The 24,820-nt window shown below is 36.3% G+C and overlaps 1 protein-coding gene across 1 annotated transcript in view; it reads left to right on the top strand.

Annotated features, from left to right (window-relative positions):
• Nucleotides 1-20,029, top strand: part of CACNA2D3 (calcium voltage-gated channel auxiliary subunit alpha2delta 3) — a 456,710-nt gene extending 436,681 nt beyond the window's left edge. Inside the window, exons 35-38 of the mRNA XM_074151549.1 lie at nt 1,536-1,647; nt 18,063-18,175; nt 18,978-19,060; nt 19,937-20,029. Of these exons, the coding sequence (XP_074007650.1) occupies nt 1,536-1,647; nt 18,063-18,175; nt 18,978-19,060; nt 19,937-20,029 (401 nt within the window). The remainder of the gene's footprint in view (nt 1-1,535; nt 1,648-18,062; nt 18,176-18,977; nt 19,061-19,936) is intronic.
• The last annotated feature ends 4,791 nt before the right edge of the window (nt 20,030-24,820 follow it).

The following is a 24,820-nucleotide window of genomic DNA, read 5'->3' as shown; positions in this document are numbered from 1 at the left end:
TTGTGACATTAATAGAACACCACATATTACGAAGATCCTAGAGGGTCCCCACACAGCTGCCAATTTACCAAACCCTAGTAGGAAAAATACTTCAGCACAAGGTCTTGTAATCTCAATCATGTTTGTAAGTGAGAGAGAAGAAACTGATGACCTAAACCTTGGGAAACCCCCTCATCTTCTGGACTCTAACGAAGTGCTGGAAATCTGAGATCCATGGATCTCTGGCAGTCTCTCTGTTACACAAGCCATATCTTGATACAAGTGAGGGTAGACCCAAAATACAGGTGATAAATTTCAGTCATTCTTGGCAACAGATAAGGACAACAGAAGAGAAATGGAGAAGGTGTGGTAGAGCTAGTCAGACAATTCTTAAGAAAATGGTAAATTTTTAAATATGTCATGACCATAGTGAAAACACTGGAAATAACAAAACTTTTCTGACCAGCTTTAGTACCTCCCTTGAGATCTGTGCATTTTGGGGAATATTTTTAAATTACATACAAAAATTATGAACAGTTCAGAAATGCATGTCCTAGTGCGTGATTGCAAATGCAGTTTTGCTCATTCCCCTGGCACTGGCTTTGAAACAGATTATCTTGAATGGAAGATCTGTTGAGTCCAAGAGCCTGTTTAGTGTAATCTATTTTTGTCATACCTTGTCTTGTTTTCTCACTTAGCAATTAGTTTAAGATAGGCTTAACATTCGTGCTGATGGGCAAGTCTATCTCTGTGTTAAGGAAGAATGAAGGGGTGGGGAGAAAAAAGAAAGGGAATGAGGGAGAGACATTGTCCAACAGATACATCAGTGTGAGAATCAGAAGTGCTGCCTTCAGTTCCCAGCTTTGCTGCTGTCCTGTCGTTTGACCTTGAACCAGTCTCACTGCTTCCTGGTGCCTCAATTTCCCAATTTTTAAGATGTAAATAATGATGCTTTCTTGTCTCTTGCACTGCAAGGGCTTCAGCTTCAGATTAAAAGTGTTACGGAGTCTTAATGATTACTATTTTGGGAAGCGGATAACAAGCATTGGTTCTGGGCAAAGTAACACTTCTGCCCCCCACACATAAGAGTTATTCTAACTGATGAAACTCTGCAAAGATCCCCAAGCTGTAATCCAAACAAGTGTTTTGGCTTCAGTAAAATGTACAGCAATTTAGTTATCAAATAAATGTAAACCCCCATACATAATAGTTAGTGAGGCACAGCATCACTGAATTAAAATTGTCAGTAAGTCCAGCTTGAATACACAGAGAAAGAATAAAAGCTTGTGCATAAATGTAAAATAGGTTGGCTATGGCTAAACCATGAATAACTACTTTAACAGTTATGTCTTACAAAATTACATTCCATGGATAAACTTTTTTTTTTAATTGAAAAAATAGTGTTATGCACTGCCTAGGAAATCTCACAGGGTGGCAGAAGCTGAGTAACATTTCCGTTCTCTCTGAGCTCTGTAATACAGCATCTCATGTTGTTCAGAATTTTGTGTGCCGTTCTTCCCATGTTAACATCAAGATATTTTTTCCTGTGCCTATAGCGCAGAGGTTGAAACAAACCCTAGAGCCCTGTGATACTGAATATCCAGCTTTTGTTTCCGAACGCACTATAAAGGAGACCACGGGGAATATTGCTTGCGATGACTGTTTCAAGTAAGCCCTTTCAATTTTTTTTATACAACTGTTTGTGACAAAGCAATAAAACTGAATTATTCAAGGTTATGTTAAAGAACGTACAAGTCTGTTATGTTTTATCTTATATAATTACCTCTGTCATGGTGTCATTTCTCTTATTACAGGGGTCATTTAAATGTTTGATATTCTTAAATCAAAGCAGTGCCTCTTATTTTCTACCAAAAAACATGTAAAACCAGTAGAGGCTTATGCTAATTTCAAAGAATAGTGAATGTTTTAAGACTTTTCCTTGACACAGGCAGCATTTTAAGGGCGTATTCTGTAAAGATTTAGATACAGGAAGGTTAGTGCTATTAGCTCTCCTGTACAGGACTCAAACCCTGCTGGATAGGTGAGAAGTTCCCTTGTGGTACAGTGAGATCTGGTTGTTTCATTTGAATGCCAAACAGTTTTCCTTCTTAGAATTGTTAGTCTGAAAGAGTGGGAGAGGATTAAATCTGTCCTCCAAACTTTCAGTGCTGGGAAGCTGAGTTAATAGTAACAAATCTCACAAGTCAGTGCTGCAACCTTGTCAGTTCTACCAGTGCTACTGTAAAGTTGTCCCTCATAGGGTTAAAAGAAGAGAAAGACTTCAGTCTAGCTTTCCTCCTTCATACTGAAAATGTCTTTTCTCTGCATTTAGAGAAATGTGCAGTGACGTTTTTACTGTAGTTGTGGTACATTTTAGTTAAAGAATTGCATAGGTATTGTTCATGCAAATTTCTGTACTTCAGTAAGTCTCTTAATTGGATTTCCTTTATGCTGAGAGGTCGTAATCGCAAAGGAGATTAGTATTTACAGCAATAATTTGTCTATCAATATAAATGTCAGGAAGAATTTCTAAGTTAAACAAAAATTGTTGCAACTCTCCCTTTCTAGACTAAATCAATATGCAATTAGCAAATAAAGGTGAAAACTTCTCTTTGAAGTCAATAGGTGTGCTTCTGGGCTTTCTTCTAAATTTTCTCCTTGATCTCATCATTGTTTTAAAACAGGAAATAGGAGGAAGTACACTGGAGATATATTTTAAGGGCTAATATTGATCTTTAATTTGCTGCTGACCAACTTTTAATTATAAGGAAATTATTAATGTCTAGTATGAATAGTTGTTCTTATATGGCTTTGTGGGATAGTAGTATGACAATGCTTTGTAAATTGATCCAAGGGAACCCTTTAAGTGTAACAATAGATCCCACTGCCTGAAAAGTACAAACTCAACAAAATAAAGCTGTGATTTTTCCACTTGACATATCAAACACAAGGTATGTTAAACTGCTGTAAGTGCTTTATGCCAGCATTGTAGAATTCAAGCAGCCTTATTTTGTGATTATTTAGCAGAAGATTACTGAGAAGTTGTGCAACAAATAACCATATATCTCTTATGTTTAAAGGTTGCAAACAGACATGATTCCATGAAAAAAGATTAATTTAACATGACCAGGTTTTCTCAAAGGAATGCAGATTTCAGTCTGACTTCTTAGGTAACTTCAGGTCAAAGGAAATAACTTTCAAAAATAACACAATTCTGCAATACTTGGACAGCACTGAGTTGGAAACTGAGTTTAGTGAAAATTATAGTATTTCAAAAATAATGCGCTAAGATCTTTTTCATAGAAAAACATTTTGTGTTCCACAGTGGAACAAAAAAATAAAAGAAAACCCTGTAAGTTACAAACTGATCTCAAGGCACCCATTATTTTTTCTCCACAAGCAATGGCAAAACCTAAAGAAATAATCCAGAAGAACTATTAGATTCTCATGGGAAAGTTCTTCATTATACCGTTTACCCACTGTCATTAACAATCTACAAATTGCATCTAAGATTGCAGACTGCATTGGATTCCAAATATTTTTGTTATAACCCAAGACACTTTCCCGCAGAACAGCTAAGGAATTTGACCCAAAGTCCTTTGTAGACCTACATCTTCTGACCCAGTTTTCTGTTTCATGGCCTCAGTACCAATAAATATTTTTACAAGCAAGTGTATTGCTTAATACTTGTAATTTAAGAATGATGGGCTCAGTCAAAATTGGGGTTCAACCTTATATATAGCGAGTCTTGAACTGACACTGTGTTCAACGGTTAATCTGCAGGGCATCGGTTGCATGCTGGGCTCTCGATTCAGATCCCTTTGAGTCAGTGGGATTATTTTCTGTGTCTTCCTTGGATTGTGTTATAGACTAATCTGTTTGTGATATATACTTGCAAATCTTGATTACAAATAGAAACAGATATTTGTAAATATTTACACCCACTCTAATATTGCAAACCTATTTGAAAGACACTGGAAAAGTCAGTATATTATGAACAGGTTTGCAAACACAAGTTGTGCAAATACTCTGCCACAAGAAAGTTTGTGTCACAAATTACTCATTCACGTGCTGTCTTTTGTTCCTACAATGTCAGGCACTACTATAGAGCCCTTGTCTGAAAAAAGCGACTAAAGGCAGGCTCTCAGTAGAAGTAAAACTGATGACTGATGTTAATTGAAACCATATAATGTTACTTAGATAAGACATTTTGGAGCACAAATACCGTGTTATTGCTAACAAAGTCACAGTCATAGTCAACAAGGTCACATAGTGAGAGCCAGAGGCTCAGTCTTACTCCATCCTGGGTGTGCTGTTACTGATCTTATAGAAATACTCCGCACTTCACAGGTACCAAGGGGAACAGTTACCAACCATAGTTATGAAAACTAAGCCTTGTTCTTATAAATGTTTCCAATCATAATTTTAAATCATGGGTGCTTGGATTTAAATCAAAGTATCCTCACAAATAGCACACAGTAGAAAGGACTACATGCTAATTACTTTGTAAAGAGCTGGCTCACCTTTTCAGCCATCTCTGAAAACATTCAATCAATGGAAGGGCACCTATGCACTTAAGCGGACTTTGAGTCAGGCACTAAATGTATACAGACATACAAAATACACTCTTTATATGTAAACTTATCTCTTACTAGTGAAAAATAAATGCTACTTTGGGATAATTTGCAATATTTAAAAACGATTTTCAAAAATATAGGTTTTATTAAGAAAGCAGGAGCCTAAAAGAAAATAAGAATTAACATAAGAATGTCATTAGGGTCAGGGTTTGGCTGTCCCACCCCATAATTTGTTGTTATTCAATATCCCAACTATTATTAAATTAATCTGTTATTTAAACAGCAATCAAAAACAAGTCAACCCACATTTGCTAAGCACTGTCAACAAGAGAGAAAAACTTGGATTTTTTAAAAATCTGAAATGCTTTCATATTTTCCAGTAAGCTATCCCTTTTATAACAAAAAACTAAACAACAACAAAAAAAAAAAGCATTGCTTCTGAAAACTCAGATGATAGACTGTTGAATGTTCTATGGCAGCTGCAGTGTTGGAAATAGTTAATTGCTAAAGAGAAATGTTTTTTCTTTATCAATGTCAACTGCCCCTCTTTCTGTTGAGTCAGAGCTACACTAATGCCAAATGCTGTTGGTGTGGGTTTTAAGGGTGGTGTGCTGCTCAGAGATGTGTTTTTGATTTGAAGTCTTTGACTAAATAAGCATCTCAATGCTGCTTGCAGTTTTATGAGGTATTGCCTCAATGCGTTAGCCAGTTTTTAATACAAGTAAGCATGTCAACCAAAGTTCTTTAGCAATTCTCACTGGTTACATTACCAGTTCTGCCTTCTGGTGATCTCAGCATTGCAAAGTTTGATTGCTGATACTTAAAAAGCACTAAAAAATGTCTTAAGGAAAGCATCCTTAGGAAGATAAAGTTGTTATAAATTAGAAAGGATGGTGGCTGTTATGATATTTGACCAGAGAAAGTTACCTGATCTTTTTAGTATATCCATTCATCTGCTTGTAGAATAAACAAAAAAAAAGTTTTCTCTAATTGCAAATCTTGGTTTTGCATGAAAATTTGGATGTTTTCATTTGGCTTTAATGGAAAATACCATTAAATTCAGCATTAACTCAGGCTGCTATGAGTATGTTTATAGATCTTCTGTAGGCACAACAACTTAAATAGTCAGATGAGTATCTGACTATTTATACATTAAGTGTATATTTTAAAATTTCATAGTTGCAAGCAATGATTTGAGTGCATACTTGCCAAATTTGCATGTTCAACTGTAAGAACTGTGGGTATACAAATCAGGCAGCAGTTGCACAGTCAAATGCTTAAAAATCTGCCCTTTTAACCTCTCCTGTTCATGTGTGATGACATATTGGACTTGGATGCAGATCAAAAATCTGGCCTTACTTCCAATGACCCAGGGAGCAAAGCCCCCTTCTCTTTTAATTGCTGCATTCATGGGTCCACAAGGTCAATACCAGAAACCCAAAGAAACTGTTTTGTTCCCAGTTGATTCTTTGTGCACACTCTTAAGACACAAAATATAGATGGAAGTAGACATGAGAAAGCCATATTCTCACTAGGGAGGCAAGGAAGTATAGAGCTACAATCATCCTAACCATGGGAAAAAATTATGTGTGTGTTTTAGTTATGTAAGATGAATGCAAGCATTCCCTTTACTTTGTTGTATTTCACATGTAAATTGCCTGTTAAATTGATCAGAACTACTTAATTGATTAAACACTGTCCCATGCACTATATATTTGATTCATTGGAGTGTTAGTAAGCAGACAATTATTTAGCAGGGAAAATCATCAATAAACCAAATTCCTTCTCTTTCTTTCTTAACGGACTGGCCATTGCATGCTGTTCATTGTCAATAAAAAGAGGTAAATGGTACTAGAATTATAATTCAGGATGACACTGAATGCTTCATGTGGATTTATAATAACAAATTTCAGACTTGTCCACTGAATACTCTTATTTGGCAGTAACAGATAAATAACAATACAAATTAGATTCAGATTGTTTAGGGCATGAGTATATTAGTGTTAGGAATAGTGCAATCTACAGACATTAAAATGGTAATGGTTTTTAAAGCCACTTTATCTTGAGACATACCACCATTTGCTAAAATACATTTCTTTCTCACTAGAAGCTTGCCAAACTGCTGTATTTGATCGTGTTTAAAATGTGTAAATAAATACCCAGTTCAATTTCCCATGAAATAAATAATCATTTGCCTTTTCAGATGTAGTTAGTTTATTTCTAAACAAATCAGCTTGCCACATAAAACAAGCAAAGCATCAAGGGCCAATTTCTTCTCATTTGGATCTCTATCTATGTACATCAGAAGATTCCTGTAGATTTCCTGGAGTAGTTTGGGCAGTAAATTATAGTCAGTCTTCTAGAAGACATTTTGGGTTGTATTCATTTTATTGTATCCATCTTGTAGGACCCTGAAGAAAACCAAATGTTCTCTATATTTCACCATACTTTGTTTAGACTGTATGTTTTAGCATGGTTGCTTTTTCAGCAGCCATGCCAAGTACACATGTGATACCATGCACATAAATGTTTTTTGCCTGTGCCCATGCTGAGTCACAGGTGGGCTATAGTCAAACTGCTCACTGCTGATCTTGGCAATGTCGAACAGATCTTAACATCCGGGTGCTTGCTTAGATGTGCGTGGAAGGCAAGGAGTATCTTCAAGGGAAACTCAGTATTTTGCATACCTCAGTAGTTAAATGTTGAAGTCTCAGGAATCAAAATCTTAGTCTGCAGAGTCATCTTGCACCTCATTTTGAAAATCAGATCTACCAGACTTGCAAAGTACTTATGAGTGTTCAAAGGTCTTTATATTTGCAGCAACAGCAGTATTGGTAGAAACTTATCATAGCCAAAACCCCTAAACTGTAGAAGATCCCAAAAGACTTTTTTTTTCCTGTTCTTTCCTTGTAAAAAGTATCAAATTATGCAATTTAAACTACTGGAATTGTATATTAAAGGTCTTTATACTTAGCTTAAAATCCTATATTGTATTACCCACACATCTCCACTTGCACACTGAGTGACTTCCTCTTCACTCCAAAGGCAACACTGATTATAATGTTTGTCATGCAGGTGCAATTTAAAGTCACTGTATGGGTAATTTAACTCTACCCTTTGATAATGTATTTTTGAATGACCAGTTCAGGAAACACTGTAAATTACTATTTTCATTTAGGAAAAAAGGTATATGAAATAATAGGGCAAGACATATATAAGTTACAGAGCAGGTTTGTGCCTGACGGTCATTAGTTTAACAATCCTTTGGAGGGTTTTAAAGGGTTTTGGTTTTTTTGTTTGCTTGTTTTTTTTGTTTTTAAGTAGACAAATATTTTCAGTATTCCTTTTTTGTTTCAGAACTTTTTTAGTGTGCTTGTTGAATTTAGAAGTATTGCAGCTGCTTATACACAGAATGCCACAATATATTGAAAATAGTCTTTCATTATTATCTCCGTTTTTATATCAGTGTTCCCCCAAAAATCAAAACCTCGGAGTTTGTTTACTTAGTTGACAAAACCATAAAAATCTGTATTCAGATTCTCTCTCTCGATTTACTTAGCATTGTAATCATTGTAAAAATGCTAGAGAATGAAAGAATCACTATGTGTCAAAGGAGAAAAAGTATATTAAATGTAAAAAAAATTCTGACTGTAGTAACAGTTTTCAAAGGGCATCCTTAATGAATATATATTGAATATATATTTATATATATATTGAATGAGAGGAGTACTCTATATAGGGAAGAGGAAGATGAGGAAATGTACAGTGGTCTTTTCTTGCAGATGTGTGCAACATTTTCATTAGGAGACCTCATAGTTCTGACCAGTTGGTCCATCTGTAAGTACTGTAAAATCTTGGAGATACATGGGTCAGCTTCCTAGCAACTCAGTCTATTAATGTAGCCATTAGTTTTGCTGTATGTTTTTTTCTGACAAGTAGGGTGAGCTGTGCCCTCTCTCTTAACTCCCCACTTCCCTTCTTACGTCTTCCAAGTGAGCTTAGAGCTGAATTGCTTGAGAAGTTTCTAAATAAAACTGCGTGGGAAGGTGGTGATCTCCACCCATTCACTGTTCATAGTTAAGCTTAGTAATGCTATAAAATGTAAATATTACTCTACTTAAAAGTTAGCATAATTTTACATTTTAAACAAGCAGTAAATATTAAACAAATGATAAATAGTAGCTGACACAATGAAAGGATGTTTTGTAATGACAGTAGATTTTAAAAGTTGTATGAATGCCATAATATAGAGCTGAGTACTAATGTATATCAAAGAAGGCTTGGAATAGGAAAACTTATTAAAATTGGAAAACATTGCAGTGACTTTTTAAAGCCAGGCATACTTGTGAAGAATTGCTAGTACTAGGAAATTAATTTCAGTTTATAATATATTCATATTATATTATAGTCTGATGAAAAATAATGCAAACATAACTTAGGCATCTGTACATGTAAAACATTCAAAAGAATCTGAGAGCTTAATGGATATTAAATATATTAAATAGCCTTTAACTTGGAAAAACAACATGAATCTTAAGATTTGAGTTCCATGCAGGGAAGACTTATATATTACCTAAAATATTATAGAGTTTTAGTTATCTATAGAGAAGATAACGTGCAGTGTACTTAATTCTTTCAGATGTGGCCTTCTCAATTATTGCTAATATTTATGTTTACAGAAATAAATTAACAACATCCTTGCTAAGCAGGCTGTGGGCACATCTGAAGAGCACTTTAGTTCTAGGATTACATTTTCAGTGTGAACCTTCTGATCATCTCTGCTTTTTACAATTCAGTTTGTGTTGCATAGCTCTTTACTAGAGCCATATCCTATTTGTAGATTAGACTAGACCTAAAGCTGTGGAAATGAGTAGTTACCAATTAATGAAAGTGAAAAAGATACTTTTACAATGTCATGTTATATTTGTGAGCCTTCCTAAATCGGAGGAAATCAACTGGATTTTTAATTATAAATTATATTTAGAATCTAATTTAGAAATCATCTAGTATTTTAAAAACATTATCTGAGATGTCTCTCAATACAAACCAGAACTACTTAAGTAGGCCTAAAAAAACTCTGTTAAAAACACTTGTTGGCTAACATGCTATAGTAGAACTGCATTTTCCAGTCTGGAAAACTTCTCTGACCTCCCTGTTGTTGTCCTGTTAGCCCGGTGCTGCTGTCAAAAAGCAAAGCCCAAGCTTTAAGAGACCTCTGATACGATTTGCATTGTGGAGATTGCTGTATCTCCTTTGTTGTTCATTGAGAGCAGTTTATCACAGAATCAGGTAGCCACTCTACCTATGGAGACCCACTTATGCCACGCTCTCAGCTCAGGTTTGTTCAGGGGTATGAACCTTGACTCATATTTAAAGTTTGTGGGATTTCTGAGCTTGGCTTTTTTGCAAAAGTTTTGCAGTCCATTTTTAAACCTAGTGACCTGAACCTCTCCATTATCTTACACTCTCATAAAGATGGGTGGCTGGACTAGAAAGCTTAAGAGCATTGTCAAATTCCTCATTACACAAAGTACTTTTTTCATCCTAAAGTCTGTACACTCAAAGCTTTTGGTTGGTCGTAACATTTCTATTGTGCAGTTGGTAAAGTACTCTTATCTGAGCATCCGTTATTTGAGAAAGCATCCTCTGATTGATAATGAAAAAGGAATGGCACTTCCGGTTTTCCTATCTGAAACAAAGTGGTTGCCAACCATGCCACAGCTCTCTGGGGTTGCAAGTCTTCAGCAGGCACAGGAATGGTGAGGATGATATTCTTCATTTATATCCTTGATTCTAAACTTCGATTTGAGTAGGTATGGTTATACTGACACCAAATTGTGCTACAGTCAGTCAGGCTATATGTGGTAGCAATATTTTGCAAGCATGGGGCCAGCTTACAGGCCTGAGGCTGAGAGTTTATCTATCTCTTTTCATATGAGTGAACCACTAGCTGCTTTTTTTTCATACGCTTTAACTGCTCCAGCTCTCAGAAATGTTGTTATTGGCATATGTTATTTTTATAAATTGCATTAAAAATATTCCATTCTCTATCATCATTTATTTGAAAAAAACCCAAGTAGCCCAACTTGACTGTGATATAAACATTTCATTCATTCATTTAAAAAATGTGATAAGTGACAGAAATGTGGGTTAGGAAATGTAGCCAGCAGCCTGGAAAGCACATGATAGGAGTTGGGAAATAGCACAGCGGATATCTGCACTTCACTTGAATGCTTAAAGTTTGTTCCAGACCATTAGGGTTGAACGTTTGCAACCAACAGTTATGTGAGTAACACATATTTGAGTGCAGAGTGCACAATATTTTCCATTTACTGTACCCTGGTGCTGGTATCTTTTTTCTTTCTTTAAAAAATAGGAAAGATATTTGACAGATATGGAATGTAATCCCAAAGTAACAACTAATCTTAATTCAAAATACTCAAACTTCATTAATGCAGGTTTGCACTCAAAAAAATACGCTGAAAGGCCTGGAGGGAAATGCCTGAATTTACAGAGATGCTCAAGCATCGGAGTGCCCAGTGGGGCTATCTGAGTTGAGTACCAACTGGAAATTCAGACTAGTTTTTCACATCTTTGTGCATGTGTTTAGGTTGCCAGTTTGAAAATATTGCCCTCAGTTTATTTCAGTTCAAACTACTCACAGTAAAATTCTTCCATCCTTTGTAGGATTCATCTGCATGGGCAAAACAACTGGTAGCTAAAAGATCTTTTCTGTTGCCTCCTAAAAATGATTGATATGCTTAAGTATGTGCAGTAGTGACATACGCTAACATAACAATCAGATATTATTCTAGTCATAATATGAATGTAAGTCTCACAGTCACCACTGTAACATTAAACAATAGTATTAAAGTGTTCCTATGGTCATTACAGAAACAAATGAAAAATACACATATGGATTTTTCCCCCCCTTGAATCAGGCTGTTAAAGCTCCTGAACATGAAATTAAAGATCAACCTGAACAGCCGTTTAAATGTTTATAGGATTAAAATCCTGCTAAGCCATGTGTTTATCGTGACCACATACTCCTCTGCATAGCACAGATATAATAGCAGCATATTTTTGTAAAATTAAAAAAATGCATCTTGTTTGTAAAATACACCATACAGGTCAATAATTCTTACTTATGTACAAGTGTGTTTTAAAACCATGCACAATAATACAGTATTTCTGTGAGAAAACAAGTAAGTTTTAACTAAAAACACACAGCATTGTTTTTAAACAAGTTAAATTGCTTTAAATGTTGGTGCTGTGCTCAAATCATCCTCAAATTACAAAGAAATATCTTCCATGCTGCAGGACAATGGGAAGATATTTTCCCTAAATTTTTTGGTTCCTCAAGTGTAGTTTTATCCTGTAAGTATCTTCAGGGTTCCGTGCTGCTTGTCATTCATTTTGTTCCCTCAAACACTTTGCAACCTTTGTGACTGTCTGAAGAAAGATGGGGGGAATGAGTCTAATAATCCGAGATTTCTGAATGCTGTTAGGAGGTTTTTTACCATTCTTTGCTATGGAAACAGGTTGTGTAGCAGTGTCAGTGGCCACCAGCTAATGGCAGCATGGTTGTGAGCCAGGAAAAGGAAAATAGTTCAGTGCAAGTGACCAACAAATAACGGTCATTGGGATCCTCAGTCTGAACAGTCTAATATGGCTGTGACCTCTCCACAGCTCTCTGGCCCACCCGCAGTCCCATACAAAATATGCTGCATTCAACATGTTTCCTTAAAATTGGGTGTGTCTGGGGCTGTGTAAGTGGCTGCTTATCAGTAGGTAAACCTCAGGTCTGTGTTCAGTTTATATCCCGTCCAAAACCTAACATCAGCAGACAAGGAAATGGATTATCTCTCCTGCATGGAAATACAGAGACTGAGCTGATAAACAGTAATATCGATTTCCTTTAATAGCAGATGTTATAGTCAAATAGTAGAGAGTAAACAACTTAAAGGTTAAGTTTGCTTAGCTGGATGAGGCACATCTCTTGCATGTTTGAAATTGAATTACCTTAGCTTTGCCTGTTATAGATCCAGCTATGTTAGGAAAGGAAAGTTGAAGCCAGCAGCATTTCAGAGACAAGATGTTAAGCCTGCCACATACAGACTTTGCACCTTATGATTCAGGTAGTTGTAATGAAGAAATAACTTGCATTAAGCAAGGAAATAAGTGACAGAAGTGTGGGATCTTCAAGTTGGCCAGTAAACTGGTCTTCTTACTTCAGGAGATATAGCAGCCTCATGACTACAGCAGCCAGGAAGAATTCCTAAGGGGACACAATGCAGAGGTCCCACAACAAAGCCACCTGCTGAAGCAACTAATAACCTGCTTCCCTCTGTCCCTTTCCCACAGGGCACCAACACTGCTTGTCCTATCATCCCTGCCCTTTCCCCCTGTCTTGGAACATCTCCCTCCTTTCCAGGGAGGTCTCTCCCTCTCCCAGTTGCCTTACTGATACTTTGCCACCCCAGAGGTTCGGACGTTGGAAGATGAAGAGAAAAAAGCACACAGTGTGGAAAGAGGGCACTGCAGCAAGGGTAGTGCCAGCTCAGTCCCTACTCTTCTACTGCCTTGAGTATATCTTCTAATTATTCCTTCTTATAGGAGAAAGTAATTCTTATAATAAGAAAAAGAGCTGCCATTTTTGAAATTAAGTTGGGGTTTGTGTTGTTTTTTTAAACAGTCTGTGGAAGAAATTATTACAGTAGCAGTATAATAATATACATTATAACTGTATGAAAACTTTTCTGTATTCAAGCAAAAGGAGAAGATTCAAATTGGAAAAAAAACCTCACCAAAAAAAAAAAAACAGGTTTGAATGTAGTGTGCTGGCTCTTTTAGAACACAAGTCGTAGTCTGCACTTAGCTTTAGCAATCACATCTCACCCCGTTCAGGATGCATTTCTCTGCAGGATCACTATTCAGCTATTAAAGAGAGAGAAAGACCCTCCTGCAGAGGATGATTCAGATCACCGAAGCCAAGCTCCTGCTCTGAATTATCTTTGAATAGTCTGTGTCTCTGCAGGTACTCTGTTCAGAGTTGGAGATGATTACCCTTCTAATGTAGGAACCTGAGTTACATGCGTAAAGGCAGCTGGTGTGACTGCTATCCAAGATCTGCATTGTAGTCCTATTATGATGCTTTCCAAATTCTAGGCTATTTTAAGAAATTAGAAGGTTCTGGTTCTCTGTGGGAAGTCGTTTAGCCACTAGCCACTCATTAAAAGTGTGCTTTCTTATCATGCCTTCATAAACATAACTTTAGCAAATATAATATGAAAACAGCAGTTACTTGAATTTCAAGTCTTTTCCTGTTTCATTCCACAATGAAAAAATAATTTTCAAGGAACAGATTAATAAATACATGCATTTTTGAGCAAATATTTACTATTTCCAAGTAAAACATGAAGCTGTGGGGTTTTTTTCCAAGTCAATTTGTATGATATTTTTGCAGATGTTTTTATACCAGCCAATACAGAAATAGATTAGGAAGAAACAGATAAAGCGTGTGCAACATGAGAAAAGCATTGTTTAATGCCTGCCTCAAAATGCAGACTTTCTTGCAGATTTACTCTCTGTTCTTATTTTTCTTCATTAACAAAATAGTTTGGCATGACTAGATTTTCTTCCTCCTTCTCTTTCTACCCCTTTAAACTATTAAATTTCTTCTTTCCTCGCCTTTCCTGCAAAGTGAAGAAGCAGTTTGTGTTCAGGTCTGTTTTAAGCCTCTGAACCTGCACATCAAATAAACCAAACTAGTTCCTCAGTGGATGAAAGATGGAGGAGAAATTCTTAAAAAGGTTTTTATTGACTTAGTGTGGCTTCAACATAACAGGAACCCCAACAATTTATTCAATTTTATATATGGAGACATATGCAAAGCTTTTTCTGTGCTGTCAGTATCAAATGATGGTGATAATACTGGTGTAAAGGAAAAAGATTTAAATCAAAAGATTTACATTACTTAAGACAGAAAGAGCTTTGCTCTTTAAACATGTAGCATTTTCCATAAAGATTAAACATAGGCTATTAGGACTTTCTTTTGACTGTTAAACCAGTAACAAAACCCCTTACTCTGTCCCTGAGATTTGGCTCCCTTATTGCCAGTGACACAAATGACAACCTAAGCCAGCAGGTGTTCAGAAATGCTTATTGTCATATAAACTTTAGAGACTCACAGTGGAGCTCACTTAAAAGACAAGCTCATTTTCATTACTTTGTCAGCAACTTTCATTATTTCCTGCTGCACTCATGGAAGCTGTTTTGCTAGAGCTTTTTCTCCCTTGCAACTGACTCTTGGCATATGCAATTAAAAATGTTGGTGGAATATTTCAATATTTGAAAGACTTTGTTCTGACTGTGTTTATGCAGCTTTTGTTTTCTGCAAATGTTCAGTTCCTGAGACTTACTGGCATGAACACTCACTCAAAATGAATTTCAAAGATGCATGTGCATGTCACCATGGAAACTGAAAGTTGAACTCAAACAGAAGACTTGCTGCTGGGATGATTGTGTTCTTTATCCAGTTTGGGCATGGAAGCAGTGCCATGTAAATTATCTGAATAGTCACAGAGCAACTGCAGTGGTTATGGCTGGCAGAAACTTCTTTGCCATTGATCTAGTGAGAGTAAGAATACCTCGTGACTGCGAAATAATATTAAATTACAGCAGCTGAAAGAGGTATAATTTGCTTGGGCACATTCTATTAATAGAAAAGAAAGCTAAATTGGACATAAATTTTTTTCTGCCCTTAATTATTTGCTCAGCTCAATCTCTGTCTTCAGTCCTCTGTCTTCACTTGTTGATATGTTAATCCTTTGCCTGTGACCTCACAAGTCAGTGACTGGTGAGGACACGCACTTGGCTTTACAACTTCATTTCAAGATTATATTTGGGAATTGTGAAAGGGAAAATATTCATTTACTGCCTGTGGAAGATAACATTTTTCTTTTAAATGTATGGTAGATGAGATGCTAGTTGTTCCACTTCGTAAGACATTAGTTAAGATATTATTATGCACCATGGAAAAAAATGCTGCAGTGAGCCAAAAGTTTCATCGTTTTATGGCTCTTTAGATGACAGTCACGTGTTCTGTGGCAGTCACCATAAGGTTAGACACTTCACAAACATCTGTAATAGATAAAGAGACTGTAGATGTGTAAAAAATATTCACTGTTTGGTAATCTGAATCAGTGTAATTACTCGATATCTTTCATATAATTTCTAAAGTAGAAAAGTTTTTTTGACTTAACCTAATACATTGTTCTTTGCAGTTCCTTTAATTAATAATTTCCATCAATCCATGTATATACTGTATTCCCCAAATCAACAGGTTGAGCAAAATTTTCTGTATCACTGAATTCCTACAAACCTTTATAGTTTTTGACTTTTTTCCCCTCTCTTCTTTGGGGAAGGAATAGCCTATACTGTACAGTTCATATGCCACCCCAGAGAAGTGGGTGAGAGAAGAAACAAAATGGGAAATGTGTCCACCTTTCATGAAATGGTACCTTTAAGCCTGGCTATATGGTACATGCTTTCTCCCAGGCTTCAGTATTCACCTGGGGGCCACAAAAAGTGGCTCTCACAAAAAGACCTGGAGTCAGGCATACCATAGGTACAACAGAAGAGTGATTAGTCCCTTCTTATCAAAAGGAGTAATGAATCATTTACCATCTGGTTAATTGTTACAACACTTTATGCCCTTCAGGTCCTTTCTGAGCTAGTTGTAAAGATACAATAAATAAAAGTTTCAGACCGCACAAAATCCAAATTGTGCCAATCTCTGGGAATAAAATTAATATTTTTTTTTCTATCCTTTAGGGTTTGATTTATTCATAACTCTTTTGAGAAATTCATGCAGTTACAATTTTGGTGTAATTGTCTGTTAAAGATTTTCCCTCCTTTCCTTTTATTGGCCCCATTTCTCCCACACACAAATCCACAAAGCCACAGATGCTCCATTACAATGATGTCAGTCTTGCTACATGCTCCAGCTGTTTGGTAGGTACATTTATAAAGTTCAGCCTTTTACATTATGCCATAAATGTATATTTCATGTATAAACATAAAGCTAACATATTGCAGATCCCTCTAAGTGTAATTTTAATGGAGGTTCAGTAAGTTTAAAAAATACTGAAAAGTGTTTAATCTTTCCGTTGGCCACATTTTTATAGTAAGTTTTCCAAATTTTTTTTTCTGAAGCTAGGTTTGAATATTCCCTGCCCCGTCCGCTATTTCATCTTCTGTGATCTTTGGAAAAAGCAGGGAGTTATTTTAGTAAGACAATATGTATTTTAAATAAAGATGTCTGAGGAAAAATATGTTTCTCTCCACATCTTCCTGGTGCTCAAACCCTCACTCAATGTTCTGTACATTTACCAGCATACCACACTGAAAAACACCTCATTCCTGGAACTGCCAGATTTCAGTGATATTCGATATGGCAGCTATTCTGTTGATACAATATATAAATTCTGACAGATTTAAAAAAAAAAATTATCAAGAATTGGATCTGAGCCTTAAGGCCTTTCTTTGTATTGTGTCCTGAATTTCAAAGAAAGGGCTAAACAGTGCCTGGTTGGCTCTGCCTCCTCCCTCTTTTCTCTTTGGTGTGTGCTTAAGAGTTCAGCTCATTGTAACTCTGTGGATCATTGAATAGTGCCCACAGGATCCTTCCCTGGTCTCCCCTGGGTGCTTTCCTTCTTACAAGCAATGTCTTTATTTCTCTCTCTCCTTTTGAGTTGCCTACTTTGTCTTAATTTGAATGTGGTGCTGAGTTATCACCATATTTGTACCATCTAGTCATCATTATTCTAAAATAAATCTCCTTGCTTAGGAAGATTTTGAGGCTTAATCTCTGTTTTGTTGGCTCAGTAATAAAATGACTCTCAAGAGGACAGATGAAAGCTGAGATCTTTCTCAGTAGTTCATGTTGCTTCAAGCAAGACCCAGAGTGAATAAAGGCCCTAATGTGATTGTAGAGGCTAAAGTTAGGGACCGTGAGTTATCGCTGTGTGGCTGCAGAAGAACCGTCATTGTTTTTGCAGATAGGTTTCAAGTGTACTTAAAAATTCCAGTTCATAAGTACATAGCTAGGTATTCATAATAGAGCAGAAATTCAGGATTGAAATCTGAAAAAGACAAATCTGATAAACTCCTTGGTAATTCATTTGTGTCCCAGTCTCTGCATTAATATATCGGCAGTATAAGCCTATCCGTTCTGCTTCACCTGTGTACCCTTCAGCATCATGTACATCTCAAAAGGGACAAAAGGGACAACCATATTCTGTGAACTGAGGGAAGCATTGCCCAAGGCCACCTAAGGTGTGGAGATATAGTATGATATATAAAGTCAATGATATTTGTGACTATAATACAGGTGGTGTCGACAAGTTCAAAAAATCCTAACAAAACCTGTTGCTCAGAAATAGAGATAACGTCACAATTATTTGACTTTTTCTTTTTTTTTTTTTCTTTTTTTTTAATTTGCAGGTCTTTTGTTATCCAGCAAATCCCAAGCAGCAATCTCTTCATGGTGGTAGTAGATAACGAATGCTTCTGTGATTCTGTCCCACCAATTACCATGGCACCTATAGAAATAAGGTATATCCTTTTGTTTGCAAAGTTGTCAGAAAGAGATTCAAGATGCAAATATTTAAAAATTTCTTATTATGTAAAACTTGCAGTACATGACTTAAGAACGCATCATTACCTATTATAAAATGCTGGAGCTGTTTGAAATTAAGCCAGCTGATGATGCATCCTTACTTATTTTCAAGGAGAATTAATTTTTTTTTTTTTGAACAGCCAATACAAATTAAGAAAACACACTTATGTGCATCTTTAAGTATCATAAGGTCATGGTCATCTTTAGATAGCTGAAAATCTTTCAAATTAGTCCCTAAATGTGTAATTTCTTTGTAAGAATGGAGGTCCTGGTATTTGAACTTATAAAACTCCTTACAATACAGATATCTTTTTATTTTAGGGTCAGAGCAGAATACTGAAAATGTTTCTGAATCCTACTTTCCAAAAACATAAAAATGTAGCAAAGTAAATATATAACTTGATTTTTAGTTGCCCCAATTTTTATTTTATGCTGTTCTGCAGCTCAGGATTCGTTTTCTTACATAAACCGGAATTTACCAGAAGCAGCCTGCAGTGTGCTTGAGTTGCAGACTTATTAAGAAAAGACAGGTTATCTGTGTAAGTGCAAATGGTACCATCTAAACTATGCATCACTGAGGAGAAAGCACTAGTTATACGTTCTTTTTCTTGTGCTGACCACACGTATCACATTGGGTTTTTGATGGAGAGGAAGGAAGGAGCTGAGAGATTTTCACTATATTCATTTCAAAACACATAAAAATGCAATGCTCGGAACATCTCTCCTTAACTACCTTGTACATAATGAATCCCTTAAATGTGAACGTTTAAAATCTCAGAAGATAAGAAGACGCCCAGAATCTTGTCATGGATTTCACCCTGAAGTAAGTTTCTATTTTTCCTTTCTTTTGGACTCTGGTAAATGCTTTATTTCTTTAAAAAAAAAAAAAAAAGTTAAACTATCTTCTAGGATGAAGTATCAGGAAATATTCTGAACGCTCAGAACACTGTAGCAAGGGAAGTGAGTGACATTTTACGTGCTGTGAATCTTTTTAGTAATCCTGTAGACAGTGTCTTGACTTGCTGCTTTTGTAGACTGTTTCATATCATATGAGAGGACGTTGTAAGATGTGAGCACAAACTGTCAGCCAGGAATATCTGAGACCTCACTCTGGCTCAAGCACTAACCACAAGATTCCTCATTGGAGATGGTTGGGAAATTTATGCTGTTACTGTTGTTTTCAGTAACTAGCTTCATTATCTCAGCTGTCATGCTATAATCGTTATGGTTACACATAGTATTGCTTGGGAGAGATCACTACCCATATTTCCTACTCTCTGTTCTGCATAGTACTCTTATTTGTATAGTGCCAAGGAGATCTGATAGAGACCGGGATGTGATTACAGTGGCTTGTACAGCCTATGTTCATAGACATCCGTTTTACTCTGGAGTAACTTTATTTCCTCCCTCCAATGGTGTAATGCAATGTAGAATGAGACCTAAAATATGTCATGGAAGGGATTGTGTAATGCTTGTTGACCATGCTCACTTTCAGTCTACAATCTAAACTTGTTCAAATGGAAATGTGTACCTGTAAAACTTCCTGAGTGTATTTAGTTCATGGGTTTTGCTGCTTGCGCCAGTCAGTCCTCTTATGCATATGTAGTTTAGTAAAGAATCATGTATCATAATTGAGTGTAATGGCTTGTATTTATTTTCCTTTCTTTCTTTTTTTTTCCTTCCTTTTTTTTGTCTTTAGGAAAATGCAAGAGAATGTGGTGGTGTCTCCGGCCTTAGTGCTAAACCTCCTCTTGTTGTTCTTCCTCTGCTATTGATGATTTTCTCAAGGTGACATTGACTGATGTGTTCAATTGGCATGCTAATACATGGATAAACTGTGAACTCGGAAATGGTGCAACATAGAGGACATGAAATATAGTCAGAGCATCAGCATTTCATGATTTTACACTGTTGGTGATATAAATTCTTAAAGATATGTTGAAAAAAGATTTATCTTTTTACTTTGCAAGTCATGCAGATGTGAATTTGGCACATGGTAGTCGTGATTCATCAAAAAAGGACTTGGTAGATAGAGGTGACCATTGCTTTGTCTCATTGAAAACAATTTAAAACTGTGTACTTTTTTCAATAAAGTATATTAAAATCCCAGTTTCAGTGTATTTTAAGTACAATAATATATTTGTTCTATTAATTAATGATGGGAAGAGAATAAAACAAATGGAAAATGTTTTATTATGCTTTTAGCCTATTTCTGGAAAGATTCAGAGAAGAAAATGTGGAGTTAGCTTTTATAATAAGGTAGAATAGCTTTTATTAACAAGTCAAGGAAACACATGTGCATGTATGAAGCTGAGCAGGTAATATGCTGTGCCGATTTATAGTGAAGGTTTGGTTTCTGGAAATAGCTATAAAACATCTCGGCCACATTTAGAAAGTGAGCCAAATCCTGATTAAAGCCTTTTCCCTAACTTGGGCAAGCCTTAGGTCAAATTGGTGATTTGGTTGCAGGTGGCAAAATTAAATACTTTTAATCTCTTACAATTTGTGGGAAGACACGTAAAATAGCCTTTATAAAAGGATGATACTGTGCAGTTAGTTTTCTGCCCTAAAGACATCATGTCAGCTAGGAGAATCTCATTATGAGGAAATTCATAAGCAGAGAAAATTTGACTTACAACGCACCTGCATCAGCAGAACTCATTATGGTTTTCACCAAGAATTCATTGAGGCTCACCCTCAGTGGGCAAAGATCAAGACCAATATTTTTTTATTCTAGGCCTTACGTTCTTCTTTGCAACGGCAAAAGACAAGACAAAGAAAATAAGATTTTTGAGTCTCTTAAAACCCTATACAAAGAGGGATCTTTATCCTACCCATAGTATCATAAGTATATTTCTATTGTAATTGGTAGTAATGTCCCTGTTGTGGATATGTTTGCTGAAGATCTTGGTCTTCGAAGTATGTTAATCTCTTCGTTTATCTTTGGAGTTCTATATGAAGTAGAATGCTATCAAGAGAATAGCATGACTTTCAAACAATATAATACATTACATGCCACATAAAATGCCACTGTTCTAAATCTGGTGCTTGAAGATTGCAGTTTCCTGATTGGGAGTAAGTATGCTTTTAATATTAGAAAAATGCTAAGCAGATTTGCTATGTATCTTAGTTGAGAATAGGGAGCTAAGCCACTGAGAGGGGCTTTGTTTTAAGGAATGCTATCCAGCTTGTAAGAGGAAGAACTAGTAAAATAAAATTTCCACTTCAATGCTTTAATGGGTTCGAATGCACTGGTACTTCCTCTGGTCCTGAAACCATACAGATCTTTGTCTAGACTCATAATTTTGTTTTCCTCACCTTTTTTGTTTAGGAGTGTTTTCCTACAGGCTTCTCTGTCCTTCCTTGTTGGTCTCAAAATCACTCATTATGGGAATAATTTTCCAGCTAAGATTCAGTCAATCTGTTGTCCTAGCGACATGCTCTGTTTACTAAGCTAATTGGGAATTCAAGGCATTTTCTACACTTGGACTGACACAGATATCCTGCAGTTCTTTGCTTGGTTTTTCTCTGAGCACCATTCACCTTTACCATCTACCATTCTCCCCAAAATTAATCTCAATACTTTAGTTATAAATTATTTTAGTTTCTGATTTACCTTCTGAGTTTCCAGAATGCACAACACTACAGCCTCCTAGTGCTGTTGTATGTCTGATGCTTGTTCTTACTCAATGCAAGTTAAATGGGAAATGTCTATAAACCAAGAGTCCGGGTGATTTTTCCTTATTATTAAAAAAGGAAAAGAAAAATCTTTCTCATTAGAGCCATTGAAAACATAGGCGTATTACAAATGCCTATCCTTTCTGATGTATAAATCATCATTGCTCTTACAAAGAAAATACATTAAAGGAGAAAATTTCTTTCTGCTGAACCAAGATAAAAATAGTAATAATTCATTATTGATTTTGGAAAGACATGGACAGTTTTGTAATTTGAAAGGAGCTAGGGAGTAACAAGAGAGATTAAAATATGACAGTCTAAATTAATATTGTGAAAGAGATTAAAATATGGGTATGTAAATGAATATTGCTCAGAGAAATGTGACAGTTCATTTTCACGCATTAAGGCAAAGTTATAAAGGCAGAATGTATTGGTGTACACAAACAAGCTACTATGTAAAACAGAATAATCCAAGGAAGTTGCTAAGTGTAAAAACATTTTTTATGAGTTGACATTTATTCCTTTAGAAGTTTCTGATGCAGTGTGAATTCAGATTCATAAAGCCTGTAGTTTAGGAGAAATGGAGGTGTTGCCTTGGGTTCACATTTGTGGATCTTTGCCTTTACAGGTCCTCATATTCAGTTGAGTATGTTCAGTTGCTGACATTCGTGTTGTTTTTTGTGAACTTCAAACATCAATCATGAGTGCATGAAACAGATGAACAGTAGGCCAGTGATAACGCTTTGAGATCTCTATTTATTGGAACTAATTGACTGCATCCTTACTAGTAAAGTGAGTGTGTCTGGAAACATTTCTTGGTACTGAGCCCAACTGGCTCCGAGTGGTGTGTATACATGCTAGTAAGATTTCTTGGTCTCCAAAATGAAGTAGCTGCAATACAAACAGCCTATGTCCAAACACAGAAACGATGATTATGAGTTTTATGGGGCAGAGCTAGCTGACACAGGCTGAAAGCATGCCAAGGGGTGTTCAAAACAGTTTTACAGAAAAGCTGATCTCATTCTAATGCATAGGAATGTTCCTAACTGTTGTTGAGTTTACCAGTCTGTATGTCATCATTAGCTCTGAAACACTGAGAAGGTGTGAAGGTACTGTGAAGCAGGTCTGTGCTGTCATACCATAACCTGTGGCAGGTCATAGAAGGTGGAATTAAATTTCATAACCTCCCTAATCCTAGGTGTTACTCCTCTCAAATCCTAAAAATATCATGCAAGGTCTGATCCAAAGTCCAATGTAGTCAATAGGAAAACATAGATGTATACATCTGCATACATACAGCTGCATATATGTAAACTATATGCATTTTTAATAAACAGGAAATTCAGACATCATCTATACTTTTTTTCCTCCCTGAATCTGAGGTCAAATCCAAGCAGAACCAGGTCAGCTGTACAATCTGTTTCTACACAGCAACAGGCATAGCTAAAAGTTTCAGCCTCTGCAGGGCTTGGATTTTTTTTTTCTTTTTTACTCTCTTAGTTAATGGCATTGATTTTCAACTTATTAGCCCCAGCTGCCTTTAATCTTGATACAGCAAAAGCTGTTTGGGAGCTCAGGACTGGCCACGGACACGCCATTTTCTAATGGCTTTGTGTGGGAAAACTATCTGCCCATAACTGTCAGTGCTGCAAGCACTCCTTTAAAATCCTGTAAGCCAGAGAGCCTCAGGCAGGTCTCTGCAGCTGTGCTATCTCCTCTCATTGTTTTTGTGACACGGAGACTGCCTGACCCACTGCATTTCGCTGCTGGGGCCAATTCTGCAATACATATGCTAGGCGAAACAGGTGGTTGCCTCGGGCAAGAAGATATTAAAAGCAGCAGTGATTGCTTCATTGGCTAAATGGCTTCAAGAGACTCAGTTTTCTTCTGATAGCAAGAGTCCCAGAACAAGGCACTGGCCTGTTTAGCCCTTTGGGTTCCAAAGGCAAGATAGGAGTTTGGCTCAGAAGGTTTGTGGCTGGAAGACGCCAGTTATTTCCATTTGTCTCCTGAGCCCTTTATGGCCCCTGAGGACTTTAACATGTTGGGACTTTCCCTGCCTCAGAAATTCCAATTTGTGCAACTGTACTGTAAATAGACATTCACAATTGGAAAGTTTTCTGCAGAAGACTGCATCAAAATCTCACAACTGTGGAAAATATTGTTTATTTAATTTTTCTACTTGATTATTCTTTTCCCTGAGCTGTCCAAGATACTTCCATTAGTATGTTTTTTTCTTCTTGTCCAAGTTCTTCCCCATGGTTCTGAAGGTTTCAAGTATGTATTTAGCTGACTTGCTGTTTCTTGTTTTACAACAATGTACTCTCTCTGACAGGTTCAGCTCCCATGTACCTACTGAGGGAGACATGGTTCCCATATACAGCATCTTCAGAAGATCTCGCTGGGGTTTATCACAATCCAGTCTGAAGTCAATTTTATTCTCTCTCATCTTTAGCCTTTGGCCATTAGGCTCAAATCATTTTTCTTCCAATAGAATAATATTCTTGCTATAGCTCCTTGGGAGTATTTACCTCATCCTCAAGAGCCAGTCCTATGTTTATTCCCTAGAATACTTTTGGATCTGGATGTTATAACTTGGAATTACAAAGTTGTAGTGTAGTCTAGTGATGCTCTGAGTGGAAGGATAAGTTTCCAACTCTTTCAGACTTTTTTTCCTTCTTCTTCCTGTAGCAAGTGTCATCAACTTAAGCAAATGTTATTGTTTGCAATTACAGCACAAATTATTTTAAAATTCCACAGTGCTGCCTAGCAGATAGTTTGAAGAATTTCAAAGCACATTGTTAATCTAGAAAGAACCCATTGACTTTCATTGGATTAGAGTTGGAACAAGAGTTACTTTTGCATTATGGTTGTTAGATCCAGGTTAAAGATGGTAAAACAAATG

Source organism: Numenius arquata, chromosome 8 (genome assembly GCF_964106895.1).
Source record: "Numenius arquata chromosome 8, bNumArq3.hap1.1, whole genome shotgun sequence".
Lineage (NCBI taxonomy): Eukaryota > Metazoa > Chordata > Aves > Charadriiformes > Scolopacidae > Numenius > Numenius arquata.
This window is presented reverse-complemented; position numbering and strand designations above follow the sequence as displayed.